The 19848-nt window shown below is 34.4% G+C and overlaps 1 protein-coding gene across 1 annotated transcript in view; it reads right to left on the bottom strand.

Moving 5' to 3' along the window:
• The window catches only part of EML5 (echinoderm microtubule associated protein like 5), a 96278-nt gene extending 77243 nt beyond the window's left edge, over positions 1–19035 (bottom strand). The window contains exons 1-6 of the mRNA XM_026079458.1: positions 19004–19035; positions 18351–18510; positions 15133–15231; positions 14458–14526; positions 11668–11853; positions 2766–2901 (exon numbers count right to left, since the gene is read on the bottom strand). Of these exons, the coding sequence (XP_025935243.1) occupies positions 2766–2901; positions 11668–11853; positions 14458–14526; positions 15133–15231; positions 18351–18510; positions 19004–19035 (682 nt within the window). The remainder of the gene's footprint in view (positions 1–2765; positions 2902–11667; positions 11854–14457; positions 14527–15132; positions 15232–18350; positions 18511–19003) is intronic.
• Between the last annotated feature and the right edge of the window lie 813 nt (positions 19036–19848).

Here is a 19848-nt window from a genome sequence, read left to right as displayed (position 1 = left end):
AATGTTCAGTCCACAGAACCAGACCAGCAGTAATTCAATTAAACATACCTCAAAATGAATATATATTATGGACATCAAGCCCTCAGGATCAACTGTGTCGCTTTACACATTTGTTCCTATTGTGCTGCACTGGTGAATATAGGCATTACCACCCTATCATTCACTCCCATGATCTAGACATTATATGGCTATATTGTCTACAGCTATTAAAAAATAAAGAAAGAAATAACCAGGATGTTTGATTAAGAGATCTGTTTTAGTAATCTGGAGCTTCTTGTGGTGGATACAGATATTTGGAAAACAGTTTGGTTGCAAAGAGATATATCTAAAGTCAACGGACAGCTCTGTGAGCCATCCATGCAGATAACGGTACCTGAGTTTGCATTTGCAGATAAAACTACCCACAGACAAGGTATAGGAGAAACAGAGAATGCAACTAAGAAAATGAACAGAAAGAGAGGTCAYGAAGGCAATCCTCAAAGGGATATGGTAAAAATAATCAGCAATGTAAAAGACCAAAGGGAGAAGATTCAGGAACCTAAATTTAAGATAGATATGATTTTAATAAAACTGTTAGCTGTGCTACAGGCATTTGACAAGTCAAGCAAGACAAGGTAGAGTTCTCATAATTGATCAGGAAGAATTCAGCAGAACTCCTGGCAAGAATGTGTTCTGCTGAAAGCAAAGGAAACCATTTGGAGTGGAGAACAAGTTTGAAAGAAAAAAACAGGGAATGAAATGAAGCTTTCAACTACACACAATAGAAATGAGAAATGCAGCAAATTTAGAAGTAAGCCTACCAAAGTTTCTAATGCATATATCGGCAAACAGATCTCCCTTTCTCTTCCAGCTTCCCCAAATATATCTTTTCCAAACCTGGATGGATTTTTACGCTAATGGTAAAACACAATTCTGGCTTTGGGATATTTTCCTTGGCAAATGTCAAGTTCTTACGTAGTTCTTATATTAATTCTTATATAAACTATGTTCTGTGGTTGTTCAAATTGTAGGAAATTTTAACAGTGTGAAGGTGTATGACTTTACCACCAAACTTCTTGTTGAAGATGGACTTATGTTTATGCTCAAAAGAAAAAAAACTGGAGGTGACTGACWAAACTATAACAAGTGTTTCACAATTTTATTACAACAGTCACTGCTACCCTACATTATTTATTGTTGTTGCTAAAATAAAAAGACATCTAATTTCGTTAGAGACTTAAAGTGGGCTACAGTTAAATAAACTACTGAAAGAAAAAGTATCTACAAATAGATTGTTTTGAAGAAAAACTATTAATTAACAATAGCAGAAATGACAGATGCACTGATATCAGTAGCATTTTGAAAATGAGACACAACAGCAGAATAGCTTCATTTCAAAATGCATTTGATAATGTATAAATTCACTTAGAATCTAATTACCCAATCTGGAGTATCTCCAAAGAACACGAAGTTAATTGGGTAATAGGGTGCCAGAAGACAGAAACATAGCTGAATGCAAACATATATTTTTCCTTTACTCTTGACAAATATATTGAAAACTAGATTTAATCTTCCTAATTTGAAGGGGCAAGTCCCATTATATACACCCTACTTTGAAACACTAATTAGGGGTTCAATGGAATCCTAATATGTAATTATTGTATTTARAAATAATGAATTCTGTGATTTTTTTTTTAATGCTTTGAAATAAATCTGTCAGATATCACAGAAACTGAAATGATTACCCAGAAAAGTCAGTTAAGGAGGAGTTTTATAAAATACTGGAGACAGAAAATGAGTCTATCTTCCTATGAAGTAAAGAAAGTATGAATATGGATATGCTTGTCCTTTGTTTGGAGATTGAAGGAATTATTTCTCTTAAATTGTCCCAGCCATGACATTCACTGTACTCCAGGGCATTTAAAATGGACTGCATTCAATCTTGCTGGAATATTTGACAATCTTGGTGGGATTTCCAAATCAATTACAGAATACAAACATTTATTTTACTTGTTTGTAATCAGTTATTTATTGCCACTGATGCATCTAACTGTCTTCAGACACTGCACCACATGTCAAATTCTTGGCCAGACCTTAGAAAAGGTTAAAGCAAAATGACTGGGGCAGGGGGAACTAATGCCAATGAAAGCAATATTGTAAGTGACATTAGTGTTGCAGTATAAGTTTATTTTCCTGAATTACTACAGCAACAATACCTAGGACAATTATGTTAAATATGCTGTAAATTGCTAGATGTAACACTTTAGTGTGACATAAACCATAAATTGAAGTCATCCTTTATCATATATTTGGTATATCTAGGCAGAGTTCTAAATACTATGAAAGTATAAATTAGTGTTTCCAAACAGTTTTGCTAAAAATCTGGCTAACTATGTAAGGCAATTTCTGCACTCTGCTGTTTTTCATCATAGACCTCACTGTGTCTTTAAAGTTCTCTTTCAGCGTTACCGTTCCTTGGTAAAACCTGCTGTGCTGCAGGAAAAATGTGCATTTTATTAGTTTAGAAGAAAAAAGTTTAATCTCTGTGTCTACTGCTTCTTATGATATTTTGCATATCTTTGAAGGACTATGTGATCTTCCAATAAGTGGACATCGTCAAAACACAAACTATTTCTCATCTGGCAAATAATTCATATTAAAACACATGAAACCACAATTTTCTTTCTTTTTTTGTTGTTGTTGTATTTTTAGAAGTCTTTTCTTGTTCAAAACAGTGACAAATTTTCTACCTGATGGTATATCAAAAGTGAGAGGGTTCTTTTTACCTTTATATCCTTGGTCTGTTTCCCTGAGATCAATCACAGTAATTGGTTTAAAATTTAAATCCCACAAGCGAACACAGCCATCCCTGCCACCAGTGGCAAACCCCTCTTCACAGGCATTCATGCTGAAAATTCCTGCCTGAAAATAAAATTCTGTTTAACAGTACATACGGATTACAGATACCATGATGCAAAGCAAAATGCTTCTCTGTGACAGTAGAGAATGTCTTCCCACCTGTTATGCTGTTGAAAATAGCACAAACATAGGCAACAAACACAAACATATGCAACAAATGCAAGCTTTACATATGAAAGAGTCACCCAAAATGAGATTTTAGGGCTTGTATACACAAGAAATATGCGCTAGCTTAACTGCACATCCAGAACTGAACTGAACTACATCAGTTCAAATTTCGTTTGACAGTTTACAAACCTGTCTTAATCCCAATTAATTTATGACAAAATGAAGTTAAGTTTAAAATAGACAAAGATAAGCCAGTTAAAGCAATTAAGTGTCCTTAAGTGTCCATACACAGTTGTTACTCTTAAAAAAAAAAAAAAAAGGTATATTATAATCTTGATTAATCAAAGCATGACATTTTATTCATAATTCCTGCAGCAAATCAACAACTTCCATTTCAGTTGTCCCAATCTTTTTTGGAAAGTCAATTGATCTTCATTTGAAAGAAAAAGAGACAGAATAAAATATATTCTTTGATAAATTGAGTGATTAATACGATCAATACGAAATATCTGTGCTTTGTTTCTCATAAGTAATTTTTATGACTTTAGAACAAAAAAMCAAAACAGACACATTCAATTTCTCAAGAGTCATTTCAACTCCAGTAAATATTTTAGTAATGCTAAGCACAGGGTTAATACCCATGGCTTTATATTCTGCATTTATATTCCTCTACCTTTACAAGAAAAATTGCAATTATATATCCAGGGATGGATGCTGCTAAAAGGTTCATGTTCAGCTGATTATCCATTTTGTTCATTCATCCTTTCCCACATTAACTGTTTAAAAGAAACAAACAAATGAACAACCAAAACAGTATACACAGTTACCAGATTAATCTATGCCCACATTATAAAAACAAATCCATTAAAACACTTTACTCATCTAACCTATGAATTCAAATTATTTCATAGACTGGACCTCTCAAACATTATTTATCATGATTCACCACTCCAAACTCCTACAACAAACATTTACTACTTCTAATTAATCCCTTTTGCATCGTGTTTTGAAGGTACAGGCTAAGGATTCTGAACTGCTCAAGTATTTTTGGTCCACATATTACCTAACTCAAAAACAGTAGGTTAATATGTTTGGTGATAAACACTAAGTTGAGAGAATTGCCGCAATATTGCTTTCAGCCATGATGATGATGATCCTCAGGCTGCTGCTCCTTATYCCTAGAAGGAGTTTAGTTTCACATCCTCTTGCCTTAGGGCCTGGTCCAGCTCCCAGCAATGTCAGTAGAAAGGTTTCCAGTGATCTCCATTAGGCTTGGTTGAGGCCCTTTCTTGTTATTAGCCAGCTTCTATGCAACCAGTTCATAAACATACCTGGGATTTTTTACATTTTGTGACAAAGAATATTAATTTATAATGAATACAGTGATTATTTTATACCACTTGATTTATACAAGTGATTTTAAAATATATGCTTTTATTTTAAAGGTGGGCCTCAGAAAACAAAAACTAAGACAACTCACCAGTCTTACTTATTTTCCAAAGCATCTCAGGCATTTCAGTATGTGGTGCTACTGAAAACACAACTTCAGCTAATACTTCTATGAGAAGTTTAAAAATTGTTCCTATACTTATTGAGAACATTTAACATTCAGCTATGACAAGAAAAAAAAAAGCAGGAAATCATTAAAAATTATGGAAGGGAAAATGTGGTTCTGGAACTACTATCCAAGAGACGGTAAAACAATTAATAACAAGCATAAAACTTCTATAATATTGTTTTGAAATTTCAGTTTTGTAAAAGAGTAGAAGCACAGTTCCAATAGTTTCTCTATCTGGGCCACAATTTTGAAGTATTAAAGCACATTACTGCCAAGAGTGAAAACTATTTCCAAAGGGGAGATTAATTTTGAAGTCAAATAAACCTATACAGGAACACAACAAATTAGAATCCAGTGTTGTGGCTTGTGAGAGTTTCCAGGGATTCATGACAATCCTCTCCTACCAAGTTGTTTTTTCTCCTCAAACTATAACTAAAGCAAGTATCACAATGGACTGATCATCATGAAGTATGGACTGTGTTTGCTTCTCCAGGGTCAGTTACCAGGGATATCATCACTCTAAGAGCTGAGAAATAAATAGTCTTTCTCAGTTTTTACAAAAAAAGCAAAGCATTGGTAAAATGTCCAGTGACAATCAAGACTCAAAGATAAATGTGGTAGAACTCAATTTTTTCAAAGTGAAATGTCCACCCTCAGGACATTGGCTTTTAAGATGAGCCACATTTTCATAAGTATTTATGACTAAACAGAAATGTAGTGRAATTTTCAAGTCATAGGCACATTAGAAGGCTAACTCACATTATCTCTAATGTTCTGAAAATCCTCTTTCTGCTTCTTTAGAAGCCTAAAGATTTTTGAAAAAACAGTCCAAACTATGTTTGGTTTTGCGCGTGTATGCCCATCTGTTCTACTGCATTAACTTTTTATCACCATTGAGCAAATTTGAGGCTGAAGGAGTTTGGGCTCATTATGTATCATGTACCAAATTTTGCCCAAGTTCTGGCTTATTTAAATCTTCTAAAGCTCTTTTTGGAATGCAGCCTTGATAATGGAATTAGATTATTTTCTTTTCTCTAATTAACTCCTTTCAAAATCCATGATTTAATTAGTCTGTATTAAAAACAAATCAGACATTTAGTGATATGGGATACCGGCTGAATGTTCTGAAGATAAGATCAAGTGGGTCCAGGATTAATCTGCTTTCCATTTCACAGAATATCCTTATCTTGACAAGAACATACTGGTTGCCAAGGAGATTTGGCAGATGTGCTTGCTCAATCTCTTGAAATGCAATAGGACATCCTCATTTTAGTCTATGTGCCGCTGGAATAGTAGAATTACAGGCAAAAGTGAAAAAAGGCCCCTTATTAATAGGGAGAGTCACTATGTAATGGAGGAAGTTGAGCTTAGCTACCCTTCATTTACTTGTTAGGCCTGCACTTAAGGGGGAAAAAATTCTTTACTCGGCTAGCTTGGCCAGTCATAATCCTTCCACTAAATCTTTGCTATTAGAAAATGTCAAAATTGTTAAAGCAAAGCAACTTTGGAGCCTTCCAGCTTCCCTTAATCCTTTCAGTCTGGAACTGTCATTAACATAATTCTGTTCTTAATGGTCACTAGTCTCCTAACAGTAATGAGGGGCAAACAAAGGCACTGACTTTGTTTGCTCCAATTAAATAGAGTGTAACAATTTTTTTTTTTTATTAATAGTCCTCCTGAATCAAAATAAGTTATAGATCAAGGTCTTCCACCTTAAAAGTTAAAAAATATGACCTACAGACAGTGTTCTTCTGCTATAAGAAATTTCTCGTGAAAATGAGAAAGATCATGAAAGATCACGCACTTTTACTGTGTTATATTTGCCTGCTCAAAATGAATGGGAAGATCCTGGAAATAATAATTCAAATTGATTGGCAGTTTTTGCAAAATGCAAGACATTTCCTATTTTTCCAATATAACCAGCTGGTATTACATCTGTGTTCCATCCAATTGAGAAAGAAAGAACTGAATGACAGCAAACAAAGTAATAAATGCCTGGATATACCAAAAATGATATTTGCTCCGAGAAGCACAAGAAAAACTGGACAAAGAGGGTCTCTACTGCATGAATATTTTTCCATTACACATATATATCTCCAAGAAATCTGCAATACTGAGGTAGTCATAGGTTTCCTAGTGCTTCTGGACCTATTTTGCCTCCAACAGACAAAAAATTCTTAATTTATCTAAAATGCAGTAGTTCATATAAAATCCACCACACTAATCCTGACTACACAATTCCTAAAACACATTACTGCAGTTAGCTGCAATTAGGGCCAAGCTATATATGGAAATGTCAGGCAGGTACAAGAAGAAACTGTCTTCTACTGAGCAATACGGAAAATGGAAACATTATACCAGTTCTATGAAAACTGCACTGGCTCCTTTTTACTCCTAGATACAACACAGGTCATCCAAGCTAACATATAAAACAACTCATATGCTGGGCCCTAACTCTAAGATAACCCCTCTAAAAACATATTGCCTAACAAGGAAAAGGATTGCAAATGTTTAAAATTGGTTTTGGTGTGTTTACAGTGGAGAGACATCACAGTGCAATTTAATCTTCCTAACAAATTATGCCTAAAACAGTTAATCAAAAATGTGCATATTACTATAACAAATTAAAAATAATTGTTTACATGCCTCTCATGTCTGAAACGATGTAAGTGGACAGTTACCTTTCAAATTCATGAACAGCCTAAGCAGTAGGAGAAAAATACTGTGCAACTTAATATGCCGGTACACGATACCAGCTTAAAACCATTCATTTAAGTTCATTATATTGTTTCCATCTATATTTAATCAGCGTTCAGCCAACCAACATAGACGTGCAATAGTTTTAACAGTGTGCCTGTTATTTAACCTCGAGCTTGTTATTTAACCTCAGTTTCTGACATCAATCCACACAACTTTAATGTGTACCTCTGAAAGACTATCTCAAAATAAATTATTCAGCTGCTGAGAAAGCATCTTACGTATGTTTACTATGCAAGGCAAAAGCACAGCACACAAGAATCTTTAAAATATACAGTGTTTTTAAAATAAGCATACTATTTAGTTTTAGTACTTAAGTAACATCTTGTGTGTATGTTTAATATACTTGATAATTATGAACTACCTCAAATTTAGAAGTTACAAGACGATGAAAATAAAAAGGTTCTATTGTCTGCTCTTTTCAGTGGTACAAAAATGTGACATCTGATAAAAGACTGGGTTTTTTTTAAAAAATCAATGTGTATACATATTGTTAACTTTCCAGAATCAGATGTACTGCTTACAAATAAACTCCTAAAGTACTGCCACTGCCAGTAAGTTTACATATGCTTTAGTGTTGCCCTGTTTTCCTTCTCCCTTTTAAAACTTTTATTATTATTATTATTATTCAGGAGAGATTTGCAAAAACAAAATTCTACAATTTCCCATTGCTATCTAACATCCTCTGCATATAAGCGCCGTGCCTTTACTCTTAACTCCTGCTCATTTTCATCTTTTCTACCTTTCGCTCCTACTTCTATGTTCGACGGAACTGTAGTCCTCTTCCAAATGATTCCCCAGTCATTCCAACACGCTRCTTTCTTTCACCTTTTCGTTTCCCAGTCAAACTCTGATATGAATCTGCCAGCAACTCTTCTTTCCTCTGTCTACAGTTCTTAGTATTGCTATGACAGAAGACAGATAATTTGGTTTAGCTGTGAATTCTTATTTTGTCTGATAGTGATAAAGCTGCTATCTATTTCCTCTGTTACCTATACTGGACACCATACCATTGTTTATTTTTCATATTGTATTATTCTTAAAATGAAAAATGCCTTTTCAACTAAGGTAACTATAATAAAGGCAGCCAAAACTTTGAAAAGAACCTGTTTGCTGTATTAACACAGACCACTACCAGCTGGACAGACTATGTCCTCAAATCCCTAGCACTTCAGAAAATGTGTTCCTGTATCTCAGATCCTTACTATTTATGTTGCAGGAAAGGAATACACAGTGCTTTATGCACATAATGAGACATGTTTCCTCGAATAAATTTTCAGTCTAATTCAAGCCTGGTAGGGAGTGATGATGAGGGATGATAATCAGGCATGCAAGAAGGATGAGGATTCCAATAGGAGCATACTGAATGCAACATTGGGTGATTTATACCAATTCCCTACCATGCTCACTCTGTGCCTTTAACAACAACATATTCACATCACAAATAATATTATTTATATCTGCATTTTCTTTTAACAGAATAGACAAGAAGAAACAATTTATTATTTTACAGTTATTTTGTATTAATTTTATAGCTTCGTATGCCTGAGGAGACACTGTTATTCCAAATTTTTATCTTGTGTTTACAACTGCCTGACAATATTATCCTTTTAGCTAATATTTTATCATAAAACTAGCTTTCATTTTGTTAGAAAGTAAGGTTTTTAGAGAGATTTTATTGTATTTTCTGAAATTGGTGAGATTTGTAGAGACTCTAACTGCTTGTGGAAAGAATTCCAGAGTCATGGACTTGTGTACCTACTGCAGAGAACAGTTCCATTGATCCAAAAGGACCCAGCCAAAAACAGGTTAGAYGAGACCTACTCCAAGGTCACCTGAGCTCTGTCCACTGATGCTACAGATAAGGATAAGGAACAGAGCACTTCAAATTTGATCTTGTGCTCAGCAAGGAACTAATGCAGCACCTAAGGTAATGCAACAACAAGTTCTCATCATCCTGTCTTTAACGGTTGGGCCTTTYCATACCGAAACAGCTGAAAAGCAATACATCATTTTGACAAAAAGCAGTTGAAATTTTGAATACTTGAAGTAACAAATATGTGGATATACAGGACAGATGTCTTTTACAGCACTGAACCGGATGGAAGGGTATTCTCCTAATCAGTTTTAGATAGGAGACAAAGTATGCTATTTCCTTTAGGTATCCAGGTCTGCATATGCCATCTAAACCATTTAAAAACTCCTTTTCCCAAACTTCAATATTAAAAAGTAAATATCCAGGTCACCTTAGGAAAATATGAATACAAACAAAAAAAAAAGTCCTAAGGTATAGAGTAAGAATCAGGGATATATTCCCTCATACTTTCTGGCTTCTGATTTGGGCCTTAATGAATACTTTACATGTTCCAATAGGTGCATATAGGAGGGTATGTGTACATAAATTTTTTTGTACATACATATATATGTATAGGAAGAAATTTCAAAAGCAAGAAATATAGTCTAGGATACGTTTCCCACACTTACGTTCTTCATAACTCTACTTTTTATTCAGAATCAGATACACTATCATATTATACAGTTTTCTGAATTAACTAATAATTTAAAAGGGGTTAGATTGGTAATTCCCAAATGTACACTTCTAAATCACCAGTAAACCAAAAGGGTCTTCTTACTACAGACTGACTGAAACTTCTCCCACATATAGATCATTCATCACTTTTTTGTTCTCTCCATTCTACCTGAACAAATTATAAAGAGTGGTTTTAATATTTCAGTTGCATGCATCATCACATCCAGTCCAATACTGCCAGTTCCAGTTACAAATGTTTATGAGACATATTAGAGAATGAAATAGAAATATTCATATGAGAAATATACAGAAATTTTCTTTCTTATAGGAAATAAAATTAACTTTTACTGCTTTTATCCAGACTTTCAAAATTAGAACATACGAACTCATATGTTTGTATTTTCACATTATTTCAATTAGTATGAGGGAACAGCTTCAAATAATGTCTAGAAGATATAATGCTTTCCAAAACTAAAAATCAGTCTTCAAACAGCAAATAATATAGCACCATAAAGTTACCTTGACAGTTAATGCCTTTTAAGTTCAAAGAACAGGAAAAACTGGTGGTTTTGTTTTTGAGTGATACACGGACAACCTTAGAAGTTGAGTCTTGCATTATATTGCCATACATTACCTACTACAATGAGAGGAAAAGGACTATCATAGCTTGACATGTACAAAGTAGATTATGAACCATTAAGTTGAGGGGGGGTTTGCTGCCTGCCTCTATTAGAAAACCATATGGCGTAAAAGAATATTGAAAAAATAATGAAAACTTATACAGAAAAAAATATAATCATATCATAGTTGCACTAAGCRTGTTGTTTATAAATAAAATCTTACCAAGCACATTTGAAAAAAATTATCAAACTTTCACTGACATTTCTTCGCTTTTCACAGCTGTATACTGTTCTAAAAGCTGAATTAATGCAGTAAAAGGCAGCAAGATAGGACAAGTATAAGAAGTGACTGAGTCAACTTAACATGACTAAACATAGGTGCCTACAAATGAGCTAGGTGTTAGGGTTTGCATCATAGTTAGTACAAACAATGGAACGTAGAGAGCTATCAGATGACCAGCTAGTAGGACTCAATTCACTCAATTCAGAATAGCAGAAGTTGGAAGGAACCCCTGGAGAGCATATAGTCCAACTCCCCTGCTCAAAGCAGGGTCAGCCAGAGCAGGTTGCTCAGGGTTGTGTCCAGTTGGGTTTTGAGTATCTCCAAGGTTGGAGACTCCACAACCTCTCTGGGCAATCTGTTCCCACCCATTGTTTCACCATCCATTGCCTAAATACAGAAGTTTAGGCCATCTGAGATGCTTTTGGATAAATCAGACATCCACAAAGGACAGATAAGACAGACCCATGATGTTTTGGGGAGGCAGCTATATACTGAGCCTGGGTATCTAAAATGGCACTGGATGCCTATGTGTGAGCGAATGAACAGAGCCACAGATGCCTAATTAAAGCTAAATTAAAATGCATTTCAGGCTCCATTGATTATTGATTAAATCCCCGTTGACTATAATGGGAGTCATAATACACAAATAGACACCTAAATGGAGCTCTCAATCCACCACTCAGTATCCACCATAACAGTGATCCTCAGTAATGCGCGGGGGGGGGGGGAATCAGAGCACTGAGCCTCTGTCGTCAGAATTGTTTAAGAACAAGTCAGACAAACACGTATCAAGAATGACACCAGTACAGTTCATTCTCTCCGAGCAAGACAGATCAGGTAATCTTGTACTGCCCTTTCTGGCTCTCCAGAAATCTGTTTAACATTTCAGATTAGTTTAAAGAGACATACTTACAGCATGTGCTCCCTGTATTGTCCGTACAAGGTTGATTCCTTTCCATACATATATATCTCCATTAAGTGCACCAGAATATGTCACTTCATCTCTTGCACAGGCCAGGCACAATATAGTTTGGAGATCACCAGTTTTGCCAAAAACACCACGTTTTGGTGTCAATGAATTCCCACACAAGCTCCAGAACTGCAAGATAAAATGGTTAAATTCTATAATTTAGCATGTACATCTAGGAGAAAAGTACCTTGCCTCCAAAAGACATGATCTTCCATACTCTTCTCACTACTTTAGTTCTCCAGCTGTTTAACAATTTTTTATTTAACCAACCAACTTTATCTTTCCATAAAACCTACATAGTAAACTAGGTGAGCAAGAGTTTCTGGTATCAGTTTCAAATCAGACTGAAATACTTTCAGCAAATTGTAATTTTTAAGTTGGCTGTATTTTCAATAATTTTTGAAAAGTGTTTCATAATAGAATTAGTAGATCTTTCTTTGATATAAGACAAGTGGTGAATTTTCAATTTGCAAGTGCTGCATTTGTACTTTATATTACTTCAGGCATCTATAAGCTGAGTATGTAGGTTTCAGATAGGGTTGCCACTTGCTCCATTTGCAAGTAGCTCATTTTGTTATAGACTTACCGCTTGTCATCAGAAACACTGATCACATAAAGCGGCCATCTGTCTAAGGCAGACATTTGAGAGATCTTTCTAATAAACTGTTAGCATGTGATTATGGCAATGATGTAAGGATGAATTTCCCCTTTGGTGATGCAATGTGCACTATTGACTCCTAAACCAAAGACGGGCTTGACAAACATGCCAAATCTCTTGTCAGAATATGGCACTTGCCAAGCAGATCTCCAGCTACACTCTATTTTCYGACATCCCTTCAGACAAGCAACAATTGCATCTTCCTGTCAAACCCTCCTGTCCACATATGTAAGCGTGCATTAGAAAGTCAACAGGCTGCTGGACAGAACTCGTAATCCAGTGCTAAATATGAAAGCATTTCTTCATCACTGCTAACAGCTTACATTTACATTGTGTCACACATCTTCCCTGTATACTTGTTTACTAAACTACATTTCAGAGCAAATTTATTTGTTACCAATAATCTATTCAAAATTCTGAGCAGAGAACTCAATTAGTACAGGATAATGTAAGCAATGTATCAGTGAAGAGATTTTTGTACTAACAATACTTTAATTAAAAAATAACCATAGACTGATTAGACAAATCCCTGTATCTTAACTGTTATTTCTTTAATCACAGCTCATGGAGTCACAGATTATGTTGTTGTTTGAGAAGTAACTGCACAATTACTGCATAAATTAGACATCCAGACACAATACGAAAGCAGATAACATATCTGAGAAAAGTAATTCCTTGATATCTGTTCATTTGGAATTGTCTACATAGCTTAAATCATATTACAATTTGCTTAAAATTCTTTGTGAGGTAACAAACACAATAATATTACAAACATGGAAATAATTATTTGATATCTAAAGAAACATGAAGAAGGAATGTGTTAAGAAAAAAAAGACAAATTTCTTGCCTGATCAAAATACTTCTAACTCTCTAGAATTCAGATTTTTATTTAAAGTCATCTCTAAGGAAACACATTGTTTTTAAAATGCTCAGAATATTATTATTTTAAAACGCTTTCAAAATCCTCGAAGTTGCTAAAACAAACTTTTACTTGTCTAAAGAGATAGGTATTGACAACATAAAGACACCTTAAATATATTAAATCATGGTTGGCAAATGTTAGCTCACTAGTGGCATAATGGCCTTTTTAAATCTTGAAGCAGAAAAGGATAACTACTAATCAAGCTTGTGGAAATCTTTAAACCAAATACTAAACAGTATGCTAAATCAATAAACCATTCATACATATTCATCTAAGAGTTCATTGTATAAAAAGCGACAAAATTTTCCCACCATGGGAACCTAGGTGTAAGAGCAATGCAGAACTTTCAAGCTGCCATCTACTGCTTTTATGTGGTAACACAGAAGAAGTACATGGGAGAAGGGAGAAACACATGTGATGGCAGTCAGCACTGATAATCCCGCTGACAGAAGGCTGAAGGAGGAACTGCTTCTGTATGCCTGTTGGTACATGGATCAAAAGCAGCAGAATGTTTCTGTGAAATACTTGAAAAAGGTGTGACCTGTCCAAATTATGAATCCTCTAATGGGCAGTATTATTCTGGTGTTCAAAATGACACAGACAGGAAAAACAGCAGCGAACAGAAAAAGAATTAAAAAAAAAAATCAAGCATTTTTCCTTTATCTTTACACTATATCCCTGTATTCTCTCAAACTGTAAGATGTGTTTTTCATCTCTGCAGTGTGCCAATTCATTAATTTCTCAGGGAGAATCAGAAACTTGAGTACCTGAACCAATCTCAAATCAGTGTACTTTTTCTTATATTCTCTTATGCTATTTGGGATCTCAAACAGTGTATTTTAGACTACCTAAAATTTAAATCGTATCATGATCATTACATATGATGCTCCTGACAACTGTTTCATTCCTTCTGCTTTTCTCTGCCAGACCATGAACGCCTTTGAACAGAGATGGTCTGTTTTCCACTGTGTATATTGTAAAATGTCTAGTGTAATCAAGTATGATCCATGAATACAGTTCCTAAGAATTAGTATTATGCTTATGGAGAAACTTTTATGTTATAATTATATATTCCTGTTAGATTCTATTTTTCACATATTTCACAAAGTATAAACTAGTACCTTAAATACTTTATGAACATTTATTTCATTACCTTGATGTGTTTTACGCCACAGCTGACAAGCTTGTTTGGCTGGTACAAATCCCAAGAAATATCAAATATCTGCATAAAAAAACCCACGAATGTCAGTAGAGATGGCCTTTCTAGCATGAGCAAGTGAAAACAGTAACAACTCATATCAAACTAACAGACAATATGCTCTCCACTGATCAAAAGACAACAGAAAACATATTTAGAAACATTTTTGAAATGTTTTAAATAGGACTATTGGAATGACCTTTTCATCCCTTCCATTCAATAGTTAAATCGCAGTGCGCACCTTATATTGTTTTTGTTTTTTTCCAGAGTAAGTACAATACATGATAAAATAACATAAAGGTTCATTTATGGACTAGAAAAATCTAAGAGATTTGTATTTTGATTTTCCACAGTGGGATTACAGTCTAAGTACCACCTTAATTTAGCACTTTCCATACCCACTCACAGTCACAAAAAGCATAGAAAAATAAATGAGTTACATGTTTTATTTTAGAAAAAGATTTATGTATCTTAAATATCCAATATCTTAAAGCCCAGGCTTTATGTAAATGAAATCAATTTCTATTTGTAAAATATTTTTTTGTTCAGACAAAGCTCTAGTATGTGTACATAGACATGTTTTAACAAACTAAAAGTACATTGACACTTATATTGTTTAGTTATACTTACCCTGTCTGTATGACCAGGTGCCATTGATAACAACTTTCCTTTTCTCCAGTCCCATACACATACTGTATTTTTTGAATCCAAACCAACTGAGACCAAACGCTAAAAATGTCCAAATTAAATAAATAAATAAAAATAACTCAAAACATTAAGGAAGTCATAATTTTGAGGGATAACAAAATCACAATAAATTTGAAGTGGAAACAATATCCATCTGTTGAATTGCATCATGATCATAAAAAAACCTAACATCATCTCAGATAATAACATAGTGCTGATTTACAATGTTTAATGTATAATTATATATATTATATATGGCAAGCACCAATCTGGACAAATTTACAGAAAAAACACAAGCAACATCACTGAAGTTAATGAAACTATTTGTGTTTACATTTAATCACATATAACTTGCAAAATTTCAGTATTTATTTTAAAAGTTCAGGAGATACATAGAAAAAAGATTTTCTTCAAAATTCCTACAACAAATAAAAGATTTAAAATAGTTAAAGGTTGAAAGGTCTTTTGTTTGAGTCTTCAAAACATGCATGAATAACTCTTTCTGTCTGAATCCATTACCAAATCAGAATCCAACAAGGCCCAAAACTTTCTCTAAAGGATTTCATCAAGTATACTCATACGCAGAAAGAGTGTGAAGCCAATTAAACTATAAAACTAGAACAGACCAAAAGATTGTTCCAAGGAAACACAGAAAAAAAATTTAAGATCTTCCTATGCTCTCCAAGCCTTAAGATCTTATTCTCATCTGCGAAGATATATTGCAAAAATTTCTTTATACAAATCATTGATCAGAATAGCTAACAGTCCACTTATTACATCCGTTAATCAATGAAAATGTTATTTGTGCTATACAAATTCTTAACAGAAAAATTTTAGCAGTATTAAAAACTATACAAAATGAAGTTGTGTAGTAATTTTTTTAAGGAAGTGAAGTTATTTTATTGTTTATTCATGAACTGCAACATCTTAATTTTGACAGATGAAAGAATTGCAAATCTTTCTGATACAATTTTTTCACTGTTTAATAGCTAATTCTTATGCATATTCAGGAAAATTTAATTTCTATGTAGATCAAAGTGAGTTTGAAAAAAAATTAAAAACAAACCTCAGATATAAGCAAAACTTTCCCCAAAGACAGAAATCTACTTCCAATAATACTATTTCTTTACTGTCTGAAAAGTTCAAAGATCATGGGAAGAACAAGAAAAAAAGAAGTTAAATGCAAGTGATCTACATATTTCTTATTTACTAATGCCAACTTCAAGTTTTCAGATGCTCCAAAGTCCAACCTTTCTGTTCCACCTGAGGAAACGTTCTCAGAAAGAACACTAGTTTCAAGTCTAGCTACACCTCCAAACAATTCAATTGCAGCCCTACTTCCGAATGAGAGGAATAAAAGCAGGCTAGCTCTACAATTACTAAATAGGCATTACACAAAATGTGTGTGTACCAGATATAAGCTGAAACATTTACTTCTCAAAAAGGGAGATTAAATGATGTTTTCAGTTTCTCCTAAGAACCAGAAAATCTGGATTTAAAAGGGCTGGCAAAACAACATATTTTGCAGATCTTTCTGGACTAGGTTATGTTTTACTGCATTCCCATATGGAGACAATTCTGATGACATAGATTTTGAAAAACCTGTATGCAGCTTCCCTTTGAGAACACAGAATTCTAACAAGTGTTTTGAAAAAGGTGATCATATGGAAATGCTGAGAAAAGCAGTCTAGATTCTGTCCATTTATTGCTTTAAATATAAAAATCAGTACTTTAGATCCACAGATATTCCTAAAACAAATCACGCATCTACAGTCAAATCTCTCCAATACACACAGGAAACACCTAATCTCTTTCTAAGAAAGTTTAATTGTGAAGGGACTTCAACAAACAATCTTAGGTAAACTTGGACCTTCAATTATGAAGGCTGTTCATGAGAGCAACTGAGAAAAGGGTTTATACAGACAAGGATGACGTAGACATCACTGCCAACTAGAAATGATGTTCCAGAAAGCAGTTGACTCTGAAAAGCTGTAAAAAGTGAGAAGTCTAAAATATAAAATTTGTAAATCATTATGACAAACTCAAAACTTCCCTACAATAATTTCAGGATGTTTTAACAAAACCAACACTTACAACCAGGCTTTCCGCTACTTACGTTCAATATCGCTCCGCTTCATATCATAGTAAGGACAGCAACTGGTCTCTCCAACATTAAACCTTCACTTGGGAACACGGTAATAAATAACAGAAATTGCTCTTTTTGGCAAGCAGGGGGAACTGAGAATATAGCTAAATCTGAGTATCACATGGCAAGGCTAATTGGGAAGGGAAGAAGTGCTGCATAAGACCAGGCAAGCACTACTGCAGGAAGGACTTCCCTAGCTAGTACCTCTTCAACTACTCAACTAATATGTATTTCTCATTTCTAATGTAATACACCAACCAAACAAGCCTCTCTACTCATAGAAGCAAGTGTACGGTAAAACAACTTCCCTTATATGTAACAGCTGTGGAAAGCAATTTACTATTCAGAGAATGCTGTGAAGTAACATAGCTGTAACCCCATACAATTTATTTCTTATATCTTGGATCCAGAGAGATGAATGAGAGTCTACTTGTTTTTTCTTTTTTTTTTCCTTTTTTTTTTTTGCATTTATATTATGCTAAACAGGTGGTCCAAATATGGAGAGCCATGAGCACATGCAAAACGCATGACATACAAGGGGATACTGCCCAAGAACATCTGGTGTTCAAGATCAGCATCACAATGAGATGGCCAGGGCTTTGCACACAAGACAGGGGAGGTCAGCTGCCTTCAACCATGTGGTGCAACCCTGAACTGTGGTCCACAGGATGGAAATGAGAGAAAGAGAAGAGAAAAAGAAAGAGCAAGAGAGAGAGAGAGAGAGAGAGCAAGAAAGAGAGCAAGAGATGTTTTTACAGCCTCCCTGGGCCTGACTGTACCTTGAAGAATCTCCCTATCACCTCATCTTCATTCAAATCTCTTTTGAAGTTACACTTTTCTTGCCAAATGTAAAAATTTGTCAGTCACTACTAACTCCAACATTTTTCTGGACCTGAGAACAAGCAGATAAAACCTGGGTCAATACATTTCCTTAAAAAAGAAAAAGCTACAAAACAAGACTTCTGACAGATATACAGTTTCTTAAGGGTGTGAAAAAAGAATGTTAATTACATACCTGACCATCTAAATCAAAAGCCAAGCAAGCTATACCATGTGTGTGAACATCTTTCAGAACAGATACAGTTTGCACAGTGTACGAGTCCCACACACAGATATATGGTTCTTTTCCAACTTGACCTGTTGCCACCAACACACGCTCAGGATGCAAAGCCAGGCTGCCAAAAAAAAGTAAACCATTTAAAATACAAAAATATTTTTGCATGAAACTTTCTGCATTTGTCTATTTTTTGCAATAATATTACTCCTTAAAAATTATTTTATAATATTTTTCATTAATAGTAGATATAAACATGTTATCTTGTATCACAGATTTCACAATAGCTGTAAAATTTCCTTTAATACAGTCCATATCCCCACCTTTCTCCAGTTTGAATCTTCAAGCCTTTTTCCAATCAAACTCTCCAATATTCATTATCCTTCTGTTCCAAAAAACACAATTTATTAAATTAAGCCAGATTTTCATGTGCTAAAAATGATCTATTTTCCCTTTCTTGCCATTTGACATTTGAAAATACAAAGACAAAGGATATGGAACTAAAGCAGTGTTTAGCTGTCAATGGAGAGAGATATACATCTCCAGAGGCATTTCATTCCAAATATTATTTGATGGTCTTTTCATGAGAGGATTGAATAGCCTTCTCAAGGTACCTCTCCACTGACGGTGTAGCAAGCCAAAGCATGATTAGCTTAGACTAGATGGCTACAGTTAAGTGAGATGAAGATCACCTTAAATGTCTTAATTTTACTATAGAACAATTGGAGATAGTTGATTTCGAATAATTATTTACTTTTAACATTGCAGAAATTTTCTTAGAGTTGATATTTCAGTCTTTCAAAGTCCACAGAGGATCTCTGCAATATTTTTGTCAAATCAGGGACCAAGCTAAAGAGCACGTTAGTCATTAAGACAGTTTTTTGCTTTGTTTATGCAAGCAAGCTGCAAGAGGGGACATGAGGTCTGTTGATTCGTATGTCATAATACAGGAAAGTAAGAAAGAAGAAGATATTCTAATAGAAAACCAACCGAGGTATTTGATGAAATTCTACACAAACTAGGTACAACAAGCCAAAGTGAAATGAGAAATGTCATATGTGAGACAGGAAAACAAGCTTTTGAAAGGTGACTATTTAACTTTGCTAAGCTAATTTTGCCCCCCCTTCCCACCCTCCCAACAAATCATAGAGGAATGATCTTGGGAGACTGGAGGGCTGAACTATGAACAAACAGTACATGCATTTGTCTTAACATTACTTGGAAAGGAGAGAGGTGAAGCACTTTGCAATGATAGTAAGTTCTGACACCTGAACATAGATTTTGATAAATGAAGCTCAAAGCGTGGAGACAAGGGGAGTCTATATACATAGTAGAAACAGGCAGGATAAAGCAATCAGGAAATGATCAGAAAAAGATCAAATTAAAAAGATATATTTTTTTTTTCTGTACAAAAAGAGTAAGAGACAACTGCATTAGATTTTATTTAGTATTTCAGTAA

Source organism: Apteryx rowi, unplaced genomic scaffold, assembly GCF_003343035.1.
Source record: "Apteryx rowi isolate R43461 unplaced genomic scaffold, aptRow1 scaffold_5, whole genome shotgun sequence".
Classification (NCBI taxonomy): domain Eukaryota; kingdom Metazoa; phylum Chordata; class Aves; order Apterygiformes; family Apterygidae; genus Apteryx; species Apteryx rowi.
This window is presented reverse-complemented; position numbering and strand designations above follow the sequence as displayed.